The sequence below is a fragment of the Scophthalmus maximus genome, chromosome 1, assembly GCF_022379125.1.
Source record: "Scophthalmus maximus strain ysfricsl-2021 chromosome 1, ASM2237912v1, whole genome shotgun sequence".
Lineage (NCBI taxonomy): Eukaryota > Metazoa > Chordata > Actinopteri > Pleuronectiformes > Scophthalmidae > Scophthalmus > Scophthalmus maximus.
In genome coordinates this window covers 19,882,833-19,899,047 of record NC_061515.1, presented here as the reverse complement: position 1 = coordinate 19,899,047, position 16,215 = coordinate 19,882,833, and the positions used below count along the sequence as shown (strand labels likewise).

General features: G+C 40.8%; 1 protein-coding gene and 1 pseudogene across 1 annotated transcript; both read left to right on the top strand.

The window, feature by feature from the left end:
- The first annotated feature begins 6,222 nt into the window (after window positions 1–6,222).
- LOC118309844 (trace amine-associated receptor 13c-like) lies at window positions 6,223–8,520 on the top strand. Its single transcript, XM_035632393.2, has one exon. The coding sequence runs from the start codon at window positions 6,958–6,960 to the stop codon at window positions 7,930–7,932; it is 975 nt and encodes a 324-aa protein (XP_035488286.1). The 5' UTR covers window positions 6,223–6,957; the 3' UTR covers window positions 7,933–8,520.
- Window positions 8,521–9,726: 1,206 nt separating this feature from the next.
- Window positions 9,727–10,638, top strand: LOC118309837 (annotated as a pseudogene).
- The last annotated feature ends 5,577 nt before the right edge of the window (window positions 10,639–16,215 follow it).

Below are 16,215 nucleotides of genomic sequence, written 5' to 3'. Positions count from 1 at the left end.
TGTGCAGGTCTATCGCCAAACCACAGTATTATGCACTGCCGTTGTACCAGCAGAGGGCGCAGTTGCGCTACTTTTGCATTCATTTAACTCAGTCATCTTATACTCTGTTACAGATAGACGCCTGTTTCAATTTAATTTGTTTAAATTTGTTTTCATGACTTTTTAATGTTTTTTCCCCATTGAGGACCAATAATAACAGACAGTGATGACTACAAACATGGGCACTGTTACTCTCTGGCATATGGCATCTGACAAGGTCAGTACAGAGGAGCGCAGAGTTTCTCCACAGTCCAGACAAATCCCCCACTGATCTTGCACAGATCCAACTCCACTGTATAAGACTCTAGAAACCAAGCTGCACACAACAAATCATCTGTCCTAACACTGACAGTCAAGCTCCAACTGCTCCACACGCATGGAGCTTTTAGCCAAACAAATACCAAACTCATCAGTTTCTCTCAGCGGATCACAAGCTTCCAGGTCAAATCATCTACACACCAGCTTGAGAGCATCAACGTCAACTATTAAATCAACGTCCATCAATAGCCAAAGCCGCCCCCATGTGATCCCATGTACTTGAAACATTCCGTTCAGAGAACAGAGCCAGAGACACTGAAAGCAAAGAAGAAGTATGAATCAGTTCCTGACAGTGATGCTAAGTTTGTCTGGTGGAGAAGCAGTATTGAAATGATAGACAAATACAATTTTAAAAAAACAGTTAAAAACTGGTGAAAGCACAATGTACATTAAACTTTCTATGATCAGACAGTGAGGTTTTACAGATGTATGTAGTGTTACAAATGTAAAGTAATTGTTGGACCTGATTCTGTTTATAGGGAGAAGAGAGAGTGGCAGTCAAGAACAATGATGTATATACTGTGGTCACTTTAGGGCTGTAAAATCCAGATGATTTCCCCTTTAACACTTTGCTAATCCATGCAAACATTCTTCATTACCAAACCTACACTTAAAAATAATAACACGTTATGGTTGTAAATACTCAACACCGGTGGTTTTGGGCTCCATCTCTCTCCTCCGACAGTTTCGGCGAGGACTCCGTGCTGGCGCTGTTACCTGGGAAACACCAGCCTGAATTAAACCACACAAAACGATACGGTTTAACCCTCCTGATGCGCTGGGGCATTAATGATGTGAATTAACATTTCATGCTGAATCATCTCCCTTGATGCACACGTATTTCCCATCTTTGTCTTAGTTCGACAGAGGCGTTCAAAGGCCCTAACAACAGATTTGATTGTAACATGGTTTCCACTGCTGATACATCCAGCTCCTGTCGCTTGGGATTTTAGAGATTCGCACAAATTCATTCACTCCTCCGACAGATTTCACACGAGCAACAACAAATTTCGTGTGTGCAATCTCAAGACCTGTGGGATCAAAAGTTATCAAAAGCTTGAGTTTTTCACCACAGCCCCTTGCCGTGATGACGTGGAGAAGACGTGGTGATCTCGGGCCTTCGCCATGAAACAGGAGGTTGCTCAGGATCAGAGGTACATGATGTTGCTCCATGATGTGGGATGTTCCTCTCCCTTGCATGTCAAACTTGGACATGTGTGCGAGGGCCCTGCTCACAGCTGCCTGTCACTGAAATCATATGTAATCGTCACTTAGCTCCCCCTAGTGGCCAATGGGACTTACAGCTGACTTTGAAATGTGTCACTGATCAGAGTAACACACATTGAGGACGAGTCAAAGAGATTTCTGATTGAGCCTTCTTCAAACTGGCTCATCACTGGGTCAAATTGTGAAACTTTTATTTAATGAACAGACGGTAGATTAATAACTGCTGCTGTGTTGTGTCCTTTCTTGAACACAAACAGAAAACCGGAACCGGAAGGATTATCAAATTTGATAATATAGCCGAATAATCAGTCATTCTCATGAATGTTTCTGGTTGTTTGCCAGTCGTCACTTCCGCCACAAATATTTTGTGAGAACATCTTCAACTTTTAATGTGTCGGTGCTGCTTTTTCACAGTTTACATGTGTTTGAAGGTGAAAACCTGCTCGATGTGTTTGCTACTTGTGCTGCAGCCTGACTAGCATCAGGAGATAAACACACATGGTGCTCGTTCTTCAGTAGTGGCAAGTTGAGGAGAGTGGTGGAGGAAGTCAAGCACAAACAAACACACTAAAGTTTCAAATAAAAGAACCACTTATTAGTATTCAAAGTATCACGAGGCCAGCAGCAACATTGAGACTGTTATGAATGAATGTGTCTGATGTCAATGGATCAGTGGACTAATCCAGCTGTCCTTTGAGTGATTTGGCAGAATTATATAGAAAAATAAATATGTAATGCAATAAATGATAAAAATGTAGTAGAGTAAAAACAAATCTCCTTAAATAAAGTACAGATACATGAAACTGTACAGTAACACAGTAAATGTACTGATTAATGGATACACTAGTGTCTGCTGCAGTGATGTGGAAAACACACAAAGTCTTAATTGATGTGTTGATTATGCCCAGCAGCCACCCAGCAAGTCATTTATTTTGTCACGTTTGCTTTTTTTGTGTATAATGAGGCATAAAAACTGCAAAAAACGATATAGTATAAGTGAAATGTGAAAAAAATGGCATAGTATAGTATGGCATAAAATGTGAAAAAAACAACATTGTATATAGTATGGCATAAAATAAAAAGATGTCACAATATGGTATAGTAAATAGTACAGCCTCACACAGCCGCTCATGTGGCAGCAAAGAAAAGGAAATCAGGAAACATTTAAATTGATGAAATGATGAATCCGTTTGGTATATCACATATTTCCCTTCATGAGACCACATCTTAACTGTGTTACCTTACATGTGTTATTTAATCATGGAACCTGTAAGACCTTTACCTGTGTATCACTCCTCCACTGTGACCCTCTCTCCTCCGTCTTGTCTTGCAGTGCACATGATCTACGGACCCCTGGACCCTGTCAACCCTCATCCACAGTTCATCCGTCTTAACCAGTGAGTCCCCTCCATCCCTCCACCTCTGATTCTTAAATTCTCCTGCTAAGATGATCCGTTATACAATTCTCCTTTTCATTTTCAATATATTTTACCATAATTTGAGCGGAATGATACTAAACCTAAAATGCCTGAACCTTACACAGATCTTTTTAAAAAAAGAAAAAAATGTATCTGAGAAAGTAATGGCTTGTAATATGACATATTTTTTACATTTTTGCCTTTAAGCATATGCAGATTAGTCTGTCCATGTTTTGTAATGTACTTTTAGGTGTATTTTTCTATTTTTGTTTTTAATTGGGTTTAGTCAGGTCATTCGGTAAATAGAAGTAAAACCAATTTTATGTGTGGCGCAGTGGCAAAGACACTGGCTTGAAAGTGAAAGGTTGACAGTTTGATCCCTGTTCCAGACAAATCATTGCAGTGCAATAGGATGGATATTTCCAATTTTTTGTGATTTTGACCAAAATTGGCTTTTTCAGGGGGGGTTGCATTTTTTTTTTTTAAATGATGTTTTAAATTTTTTGATATATTGTTATTTTTATTCATTAAAAAATTTTATTTGTATTTTCTTCTTATTATTTTTTTTCCCCTCATCTCAAAGCGCACCATCACTCTCACCATGCCAACCTTTCTCTGAGTCTTATAGGAAATATCAAGAGTGAATTTCTCTTCACGACGACAGCATTTTCTCCTACTTTCCCCTATCCATGACAGGAATGCTGTACACTTCTAGGGTACAAATTCTAGGTTCGTGTTTCAATTACGGGATCTTGTTCGTTAATGTTTGAGCCTGCTCTCAGTCTTGAACCCTGGGTCTCTCGCACCAGAGCCTTGCGTCTTATTGCTCAACAACCATCATTCACACTTAGGTTGGTCCAGTTTGTTCTCATGAACATCAGGCATTCAAGAGGACAAATTTTAAAATTGTTAAAAGTGGGAGTCAAACCATGAACCTTAATATGTCCATACCTGTATCATTGCCACTATGCCACAGAATGAATACATTTGTTCTAGTTTTTTCTCACCAATGAAGCAGCAGCAGACATTTCAGAGGACATATTGTAAAATTGTTAAAACATGGGAATCGAACCATGGACCCTAATATGTCCTTAACTGTATCATTGTCTCTACGCCACGGATTCTGTTCAACAGTTTCACTCAGAAATATGTTTAAATGTATGTTTTGTTTCAATCAAATCACAAAAATGGAGGGTTTTGACATGTCAACCTTTTCGCATGTGAGCCTAAAATCTTACCACTTAACCAGCATCTTACTCAGTAAACCCAACCCCAGTTTTTTCGCATATAACCTGCTGTTGGCTTTCGAGAGGACAAACTGCTAAAGTTTTCAGTCAACTTGTTTGTGTTTTGTAGGATTTATTTAAATGAAAACAATGCCACAAAGTTTCTGTTCAACATCTTTACTCAGAAATAAGTTTAAATGTATGTTTTGTTTCAATCAAATCACAAAAATGGTGGGTCTTGATCAGTCAACTTTTGCACCACCGTCTTACCCTGAATACTTAGGGCCCGTTTCTTCACATTTAAGTTGCTGTCGGCTTTCGAGACTACAAACTGCTAAAATTTTCAGTCAACCTGTTTGTGTTTTGTAGGATTTCTGTAAATAAAAAAAACTGCTCCAAAGTTCATGTTCAACATCTTCACTCAAATATAAGTTCACTCTGAATAGGGTTAAAATCTCATTCTGTTTATGTTGTGAAGAGCAAGTTACTGTTGTAGCTGCTGGAAGTGAAGCTGGTGTAAATTAAAGATACAATTTTAGGGACACCAGATCAAACTTAGTGGACCTCATATAACAAGAAAGAACAGAAAAACAGCTTAAAGTAAAATATCTCAAAATGGTCCTTAATTACAGTATTTGAGGCAGTGTACTCTCCAACTGCTCAGGAGTGAACCATCAGTCATTAACTATATTAACAAGCTTCAGATTCAAAGCTTAGTTGTTTGGACACATTCATAGTTTAAATAATTAACATTTGGGAGATTTGTGAGGTGTAGATCGTTGTTGAACCGGCAGCTACTTCATCTCTGTTCCATGTTCAGACTTTTTCTTAGCAGCTTCGACAACGGCGGCGACAGTGCTGCCCTACTCCTCCTGCAACAAAGCCGTACCACTTACATAAGTGAGAACTCAGTTCATGCAGCTTTATTGTTCATACAGTAAAAACGTTACTGTTCAAGGTTTAATTACTAATATAAGTGACAGTAATTGTTTTCCTTTCTTGCAAATATTAATTTTGAAATAATTCTAGTGCCTCAAAAATTGCATTGAGATGTTTAAATGAAATGCTCAGCTACAACAATGAGAAGAAATACTTCCTGCTGGCTTCATAAATGACAATTTAGCCAGTCGCAGGAATAACTATACAGTAACAGCATAAGCAGATCGGTGACCATCAAACTGAAATCTGAAGGACAAGCAATTCCACACGCTCATTCAGCAACATTCAGAAACCATGTTGACTCCAAGCCACTAAATTATAAAATTAAAAAACAAAACTACTGCTGCATAAAAAAAGAAATAACCATTTACAGAATGAGGAAACTGATTTTCACTTGTGCTTTAGAAGAACAGTGGTTCTAAATCACACTGAAAGTTTAATCATCACAACTGCAAAAGTTCACATGCAGACTTTGGAAGAGTGATTTTTAAGCATTTAGCCTTTAGGTAAGATAAAAGATTAAAAACAAATGAATTTATTTTGCTACTACAGTTTGCTACCACTGTGGGTGGATTTCAACTGGATCTAAATACTCCAAAAATGTGTGCATGTGGATTTGATGCCTGAACTGTTAATTATATATATAAACATACATTATATGGACAGATGTGGACTGTATTTATTCAACATGTCTTTATTGTATTAAATTGGTGAAAACATCAACCACAATAACTTAACCTGGCCAAGGTCCAAATTGAACTAATTGTATGAGGTATATGTGCCCAGGTTATTTTGCAGCAGACAGACGCAAAGTGTGATACCTCTGAGATCAAATTATAGGTTCTCACCCAACTGCAAAACACGCTGACATAACTCCGTTACAGTCTTTGATGGGAGTCTCTCATTAGCAGAGGTCATGTTCACTTGTTTTGATGTCTACGAAGAAAGCAACACCTCTACGGCACTGAGGCACCAGGCCACTCTGAGGTGTTAAAAAAATAAACTAATGATGCAAAAGTGAGCTCACAGGTAAACATGTTGATAGAAATCTTTTCATGTACTCGAACTAAATAAAAAAATAAAACTTTTTAGAGCTGTTTGCTTGGTTTAACCACACAGCAGGATACAAACACCTGAAGCAAAGTGTGTGGACTAGTCTGTCAGAGAAGTTCAATATTTAATTATACGCTCCTACGCCTTATTGCTTAGATTTGAAGGGAAATATTGTTTATTACCAATACCAATGCATTATGTGCAAATATAAATTTACAGTGGTTTAAGTGGATTTCTCATATAAGAGTCAGGATGTCCAACCTGTTTCAGTCTTCCAAAATTAATAACACATTTTTGAAGATCCTTAGGTTCCCAGATTTGGTTCACAACGTTTACATTTTCCTGTAAAAACAGTGGCAGTTATCTTTTCAAGGGGCGAGTTTGTTTCAACATATAACACAATAAAGCTGATGGTTGAATTTAACGGGTGCCTTGTGTGAAGGAGGTTCATGGAAATAAAAGATCTTTAACAAGGAAAATTAAAAGCGATAGGACAGAAGAGGGAGAAGAAAATGGACAGGGGGTGATAAACATTACGATGATGATGATGATGATGATGATGATGATGATGATGATGATGATGATGATGGAACAAAGTTGCGTCATCTCTTTACAGTCATCTCTCGCTTGAAAAAAAAGATAGGGTGTAGAAGGAAGAAGATAAAATCAAGGCCTGTTCGGGAGTTTAATCACTCCTCGCCTCGCCCCGATCGCAACCCTGCTTCCGCTCCTCCCTGATGGAAGGCACTGGGGGGCCCCCGCTCTGCTTCCCCAGCCTGAATTCCTCCTGCAGGCGGCTGATGAGGCCCCACGCTGAGACTGCTCTGCTCTACACCCTGCTGGCCTCCGTCTCTCTGCTCACGGTGACACTCAACCTGCTCGTCATCATCTCCATCTCCCACTTCTGGCAGCTCCACACGCCCACCAACACCCTGCTCCTGTCTCTGGCCGTGTCCGACCTGGTGGTGGGGCTGCTGGCGATGCCCGTCGAAGGCCTGCGGTACATGGAGACGTGTTGGTTGTTAGGCAGGCTGATGTGTGCTCTGACTCCTTATCTGTCCTACTGTCTGCTCTCTGCTTCTTTGGGCAACATGGTGCTCATATCCATAGACCGCTATCTGGCTATATGTGACCCCTTGCTCTACTCCTCTAAGATCACTCTGAATAGGGTTAAAATGTCAATCTGTTTATGCTGGGCCTGTTCTCTTCTCTACAACGGGCTGATTTTAATGGAACACATGGCGTGGCCGGACAGGTTCAGCTCCTGCCACGGGGAATGTGTGGTGGTCATTAGCCACATCTCAGGCACACTAGATCTCATCTTCTCTTTTGTGGGGCCGTGCACCGTCATGGTTGTTCTGTACATGAGGGTGTTTGTGGTTGCCGTCTCTCAAGTGCGCGTCATCCGGCTGCAGACGGTGGCCACCACTGTCACTGCTAAGAAGTCGGAGAGGAAGGCAGCCAAGACTCTGGGGATTGTGATAGCTGTGTTTCTAATGTGCTTCTGCCCATATTACTATCCCTCTCTTGCAGGCGTGGACACTTCCACCAGCTTGTCCTATTACGCCGTGTTGTCCTGGATCATGCTGATGAACTCGTGTGTAAACCCTCTGATTTACTCTCTGTTCTACCCCTGGTTTAGGAAAGCCATCAAACTCATTGTCACCCTCAGAATATTACAGGCTCACTCCCGGGAAGTCAAGATCCTGTAAACGGTCCTTAAATGACCTGTGAATGGAAACACTCACCTCTGGCCAGATTGAAGACCTTCGACTGAAAACTGAAAGCATTGCGTTTGTGTCCAGCAGCGAAATAAGTGTCTCTAAATCATTTTGATATACATAATACAGCAAGTGTGTTTACTGCGTTTACCTTTGATATTCGAACTGCCTTCAAACTTCATGGCAGAATAACAGTAATATTACTTATTATGATGGGCATTGGATATAATTAGTTATATTATACATATCATTATAATGATGCTGTTACATCATATATGTAGTATCAGTAAGTTCATTGTTTTCCTTACTCCACACCAATTACCTATCACCACCTCCTGTATATTCACACACATCTCAAATCACACTCTGATCACACTACATGAATCATAGTAATTGGCTAATGTTGTTTGTAGGTCTGTCCATGATGTTTCTTGTTATTGTTTTTTCTCCCTTCTGTCATGCCATTTCACTTAAACCAAGGTAGGCCAAAAAATATCGCCACGAAAACACTTAACACAAATAAATGTTCTCACCTGAATCTGTGGTGTTTTACTGATGTGATCATTTAAATATTCTGAATCATCGCTTTTTTGTATAGATTTATCCACTTGGCATCAACAGCCAGGTGTCTGTAATCAAGCATTAGACAAACTGTAAAAAAAAAAGAAGAAAAAAAAGAAGTCATCCAAACACATGACTCTCCTTTGGACCCACCTTATTGAACTGAATGCAACATTTGTTTAATCAGTTTGCGCTGGCTTAATACACAGCTCATCGAACACCAGCCCTCCATGTTGAACAGGCAGGCACGTTCTGGCTTTAGCCACATGGGGGCGCTGTTGGCCTGAGAAACAATTGACACTAGTGCCACCTTTGTAATACCGCAACAGCTTTAGTTCAACACATCAATCATTCTAAAAAAAACGTCGGCCACACTTACCTTTTTTTAATTCATGCATACTTTTTTTATTTTCATCACATTCTCACCTGATGTGCATTGAACTCCAACTTTCAGTCACTCTGCACTTTATACTCTGTGGTTTTTAATACCTTATATATATTTTGTTTTGGAGAGAAGTATGTTTTAAAATATTATTTATATTTTGTCTTTGGGTACCTGGTTGACTCAGGGAGTAAACACAACAAAACTTCCAATGTACCTGTCCTACCTTGTACCGGGCACATGGCAATAAAGTTTAATCTATTCCAACTTGTACCAGGATCAGACTACATTCGAAACATGCAAACTGGGCACAAACTATCACCTGTTTAAAATAATAGAAACAATGCATCTCCCTTTATTCAATGTTAGGAAAATGACAAAATATTGATATAAAATGGAAATCTGAACACACTATTTCCTTTTGAATTGTATTTTCCAAGTCCAATAATAACCAAACAATAACACACTGACCATTTTGGATTTTGTGCTGCATTCCATTTACAGATCTTGTCATTCACAGCTATAAGATGATTTTCTATAACTTATTGAACCTTGATCAATTTCATAAAGAACACTGAACAGCTTTTATCATTCGTAGCAATTGAATAATACACCTACTTTTTGCAAACACAGACAAAACTAAGAGGTTGCTCTGTCAACTACCCGCACCACATTTCCAAGAAACATGGGATAAACACTAATGAATGATGTAGGGAGGCAGAGATAACAACATCAACAGGATGAAGAGGGAAAGGGTCATCTGGTGTTTGGAAAGGAGGGCGGTCTTGAGGAGGATAAATGAGCCGCCTGATGTGGAGCTGCAGCTCTTCCGCTCTTCCCTGATGGAAGGCACTGGGGGGCCCCCGCTCTGCTTCCCCAGCCTGAAAAACCTCCTGCACGCGGCTGATGAGGCTCCACGCTGAGACTGCTCTGCTCTACACCCTGCTGGCCTTCCTCTCTCTGCTCACGGTGACACTCAACCGTCGAAGGCCTGCGGTACATGGAGACGTGTTGGTTGTTAGGCAGGCTGATGTGTGCTCTGACTCCTTATCTGTCCTACTGTCTGCTCTCTGCTTCTTTGGGCAACATGGTGCTCATATCCATAGACCGCTATCTGGCTATATGTGACCCCTTGCTCTACTCCTCTAAGATCACTCTGAATAGGGTTAAAATGCCAATCTGTTCATGCTGGGCCTGTTCTCTTCTCTACAACGGGCTGATTCTAATGGAACACATGGCGTTGCCGGACAGGTTCAGCTCCTGCCGTGGGGAGTGTGTTGGTCATTAGCCACATCTCAGGAAACGTTGACCTCGTCATCATTTTTGTCGGACCGTGCACCGTCATGGTTGTTCTGTACATGAGGGTGTTTGTCGTTGTCATTTCTCAGGTTCGTTCAATTCAGTAACAGACTGATATTTTGGCTCTGGCATTGTTTGCAGCAGAGAGGAAGGCAGCTAGGACTCTTGGGATAGTGATCACCGTTTTTCTAATTTCTTTCTGCCCTTATTACTATCTCTTGAGGTTTTGAAAGGCCAGGACACCTCAAACAGCTTGTGATATTTCGCTGCTGTCTTGGATCATGTAAGTGAACTCCTGCATAAACCCACTGATTTACACTCTGTTCTACCCCTGGTTAAGAAGATCTGTCAAACTAATTTTCACACTTAAAATACTGCAGCCTCATTCCCAGGATGTCATGACCCTGTAGACACAGCTGAAACTGTCTGGTCACTGTGCAGTTTACATGAAAAATGCTCACTGTGTCGTTCAGCTGTAGGAACTGCATATGCAGACAGACTTGCTGTGAATACAGATTATAATGAGCAGCAGGGACTCAACCGTGGCTCTGTCTGGTGCAGGCTCCCCAGCTCTGCAGAGGGAAAAAGATTGAATTTTTTTAGAGAGAGAAACATATGCAGCTTTTGTGTTCATCTTAGTCTCGAAATTGCTGTCAAATGAAAAAATCCGTACTTTCCTGTCATGCTTGCACATTGAGATTATCATCTATTCATGCAAAACTTGCATCTTATAAAAAGTTAAATGAATAATAAAAATATACAAAAATAACCATGTACACTAAGCAGAGCACTTTACATTTATTGATCCTAAATGTTCCTTTGGTACAGGTAATAACAAGAGTGCCTGCAACTCTTAATATTTGAGAATATACAATGAACAAAATTATAAACGCAACACTTGTTTTTGCCCCCATTTTTCATGAGCTGAACTCAAAGATCTAAGACTTTTTTTATGCACACAAAAGGCTTATTTCTCTCAAATATTGTTCACAAATCTGTCTAAATCTGTGTTAGTGAGCACTTCTCCTTTGCCGAGATAATCCATCCACCCCACAGGTGTGGCATATCAAGATGCTGATTAGACAGCATGATTATTGCACAAGTGTGCCTTAGGCTGGCCACAATAAAAGGCCACTGCACTTTTACTGTATTGGTCGGGTCCGGGGGGGGGTCCGAAAACCAGTCAGTATCTGGTGTGACCACCATTTGCCTCACGCAGTGCAACACATCTCCTTCGCATAGAGTTGATCAGGTTGTTGATTGTGGCCTGTGTTAGGTTGGTCCAATCCAATGGCTGTGCAAAGTTGCTGGATATTGGCAGGACCTGGAACACGCTGTCCTATACGACGATCCAGAGCATCCCAAACATGCTCAATGGGTGACATGTCCGGTGAGTATGCCGGCCATGCAAGAACTGGGATGTTTTCAGCTTCTAGGAATTGTGTATAGATCCTTGCAACATGGGGCCGTGCATTATCATGCTGCAACATGAGGTGATGGTCGTGGATGAATGGCACAACCATGGGCCTCAGGATCTCGTCAAGTATCTCTGTGCATTCAAAATGCCATCAATAAAATGCACCTGTGTTCGTTGTCCATAACATACGCCTGCCCATACCATAACCCCGTCGCCACCATGGGCCACTCGATCCACAACGTTGACATGAGCAAACCGCTCACCCACACGACGCCATACACGTCTGCCATCTGCCCTGTGCAGTGAAAACCGGGATTCATCCGTGAAGAGAACACCTCTCCAAAGTGCCAGACGCCATCAAATGTGAGCATTTGCCCACTCAAGTCGGTTACGACGACGAACTGCAGTCGGGTCGAGACCCCGATGAGGACGACGAGCATGCAGATGAGCTTCCCTGAGACGGTTTCTGACAGTTTATGCAGAAATTCTTTTGTTATGCAAACTGATTGTTGCAGCACCTGTCCGGGTAGCTGGTCTCAGACGATCTTGGAGGTGAAGATGCTGGATATGGTGGTCCTGGGCTGGTGTGGTTACACGTGGTCTGCGGTTGTGAGGCCGGTTGGATATACTGCCGTTTCTCTGAAACGCCTTTGGAGATGGCTTATGGTAGAGAAATGAACATTCAATTCACGGGCAACAGCTCTGTTGGACATTCCTGCCGTCAGCATGCCAATTTCACACTCCCTCAAAACTTGCGACATCTGTGGCATTGTGCTGTGATAAAACTGCACATTTTTGAGTGGCCTTTTATTGTGGCCAGCCTAAGGCACACCTGAGCAATAATCATGCTGTCTAATCAGCATCTTGATATGCCACACCTGTGAGGTGGATGGATTATCTCGGCAAAGGAGAAATGCTCACTAACACAGATTTAGACAGATTTGTGAACAATATTTGAGAAATAAGCCTTTTGTGTACATAGAAAAAGTCTTAGATCTTTTAGTTCAGCTCATGAAAAATGGGGGCAAAAACAAAAGTGTTGCGTTTATAATTTTGTTCAGTGTATTTTATTTTTAAACTGTCAAGTTGTTTAATAGTAAATATAATGTATGAACATATAACACACTCTCTCCTTTGGGGGCATATCATCATTCTTACCTATAGCTCTGATGTACTACTCATTAACTAAATAAACATGGTAATCAAAGCATAGGGTTGTTTCTGGAGGGAATATTTAAATACTATGGCAAAAAAGATTATAATTGACTTCCAGACAACTCATTTTGAATGCCATATAAGGAGCAGTAGGAGGCGGTGTTGCATAACAACATTTGATAGAACACTGCTGAAAAACCAAAACTATTGCCATGAGTCTGAAATACTATTTTTCTCAGAACTCAAAATCTGTGTATAGTTCTGTTATAATTACAATTGATACATGAATGTGTTCATAATTTTGTTGTTTTAGCTGTTAAAGTTGGGGGCTATCTTTTCTAACATTAAACTATTATAAGAACACTTTGTTTATTATGTTATGATTTACTAATCATAGTGAGTGAGGTAACGGCAATTAAATTGTCTAATGAATGCAGTGCAGTAAAGAGTAGACTGATTTATTTACTTCACTCCCTGCTGAAATGTACCAAGCAACAGAAAATGTAAATAATCAAGGATCTCAAGTTAAAGGAACTTTAACATTTTCCCGTGTTCTGAAAATTCTCCACTCACATTCTATTAGGCACTACTTCTAAAACATAACACATGTAAGGACATAAAGCTAAGACACTATAAATGTGGGTTTTAAGACAAATCCACTGATATCCCATCAGTGTGGAACTCCCAGTGTTGTTTCCCAGCTTGTAGGTGACCCTCTTACTCATGAAGACTGTAGTCCTATTCGTGCCACGGCAGGGGGCCTTGGTGGTCGAGAGAATGTGTCCATATCACCGGATCTTAGAACCGGGGGTTAAACAACCATGTGTATAAGGGGGCTCTTCTTTGTGTGTGACCTGTTTAGGTGGAGGGATAGAAAAACCATCAGGTAATGAACACTTATTACCCCATGTTTCCTTTCTTACCAGGACAGAACTTCCTCGTTCCCATACTTGACTGAACTCCTAATATGCAAAGCGTTAGAGATATTATTCACATCCAGAACATTCAACTGTATCCTATTTACACAAATAATATGTCATGTTGCCTTCATCCTGGTCTGCTATTAAATACAAGCTACAGTGAGCCACTCATCTTAAGATTCACTTCAGAGGGAGAGTAATGACAGACTCCCAGTGCTGCATCCCACATGACCAAATCAATGCTATACTTGACTCAACTGTCATTCACTGTAGGAAATCATCGTGATCATAGAACAAAAGAAAAATAACCCACAATGCACTCTGAACTGGGCAAGCTCACAGGATACTGTAAATGTTCAGGGTGAGAAACATTCACACTGGTTAGTGTGTATTTAATTGCAACATGGTAATGAGAAGTATCTCAAACCTTCCATCTTGGTGGACCCTCTCTGGATATTTAAGAAAGGGAGTCTCTCCATCAACCTGGCGTCAGACACGTGGGGAATGCACTGCCTGCATTATAAAATCAGAGATAAACAAGTTTCACCCTCTATTTAAGATTAAATGCAGACTGAAGGTAACAAAAACACATATAGCCATGAACTATTTTAACACAATGAAATATTTTAGAAATCATTTAGTAGCTAAATTTCATACAGAATATGCAAAACATCATGAATGCAATCACTTTCAACACATCATCGCACCCATGATGGCGATGATTCTCTGTTCACCTATGGTTGGGAGGCTGAGTGGATGAAGAAAGCCACGTTCGTGGCTGCTTTCGTGGGAAGCAGAGAGCAGCGAGCCAGCCGATAATCCCAGCTTCAGAGGGAGGGAAGGCCGCACAGATGCGGTTTAGTTTTGACCTACAAGAACCAACCATGGGGGAGTTTCCCCCATGCATAAAAGTCAAGTGAGCGTGTACAGCGGGGTCCAAAAGTCTGAGACCACTTTCCCGGAGTATGTAATTGAGGGTATTGGTAACTTGGGCCCTCACTACTCTAAATCCACAAAGCATTTAATTATGTGCCTGCTACTGTTACTATTGCCTGTTACTTCACTGCATTAGCATCTCATGACTCATGTAGTGAAAAAACTTAAACAAGGTCACGGACAACTTCCAAGCACATTAAGAAGTAAATCAAAAGGAAGTTAAAAAAAAAAAAAAAACTACAAACATTTCATGGGATGTAAATCAAAACATCCAAATTGACATTTGTGTTGTCTCTAGGTGAGGCCCCGAGCCATGCTAGCCAAAGCAGAAGCCGCACCCAAGGCCATTCGTCTGTTGTCAAAAGCTCTGCCTGAACAAGAACTTTTCATGCTTTGTTTATCATTAAAGGATTTTTAAAAAAAAATGATCACAAGCTCTTGTGCCGTTTGGAAATATTCATACTATTCACAGTAATGTCACAGTTTCGAACAATACGTCACTGCTTTCTCCAACCTCGCCAAAAGAGCCCAACACAGCAGAATGGTCAAACGGTTATGAGCTTTTAGACTTGCGCTTGAGATTAGTTTGTTCACAAAATTATTACTATTAATGAACATTTAACGGCAATGAGTTATGCAATGTGATTTTTATTTGGTTACTAGGCTGTGCCTGAAGGAAGGCCATGTTCAAAGCTTTGCACTGAGAAGCTCCCAAGACAATGCCATAATAAGAAAAAGTCAATTTCATCAAAAAATTGAAGCTTTCTTAGATTTGTTTGACTAGACCCCACTGTTGCGCAGGCTTCAGCAGTCTTTTGTTTTGTTGTCAGCCCCTCCCCCCCAGGAAGAAGTTAATCCTTTCTTGAAAGTAAATGCCACCCAATACATATTCAGAGTTCATTTTCAAGCAGCAGGGGATTCGGTCTGTTCGCAACTTTTTAAAAGAAATATACAAATTAGACCTGAAAAGTTTCAGCAAGCCTTAAGGTTTGATTTCTACTTAACAGCATAACGCCTGGCATGTCATACTGATAATCTCACTCTCTATCATCTCCAGTTCTATGCTCCAAACTCACATGATGAAATGGAGAAAGCAATGACTGGAATGTGGAATTTGGTTGCACGGATTTCAACACATAAAACGTACTGCAAGCATACACTTGCCATCGGGTGCGTGCGTTTGTGCTTCTTTAATCCCTCAAAAGACTGGCGGTGACTGGCCCAAAAATCGGATGTTTTCTCATTCGAGCCAGACACACCTCCTTCTCCCTCCTCCTTGTTGTGGCCTCCTGTCTCTCTTCTCGCCTTACTGTCCGTCTTCTCCATAATATATTTTACAGTTGTTGGTAACAGGCTTGTCCTGGGAGAGGGAAAAAAAATATATATCATAATTGAGACAAAGCTGTTCACCTCTCCATACCCTCTCCCCTCCTCCCCCATGACACAAAGCCTTGGGGCAGTATGGTTAAGGAGGTATGTGAAGTAAGTCTTTTTTGGGACCATGAATGGACAAACCACAGGGAGAGTGAAAAAAAGAGAAGAGGTGAGAGGGGGAGGGTAAAAGACAAAGATGGAGCTTGATAAAATGTGAAAGAGTAAAAGAC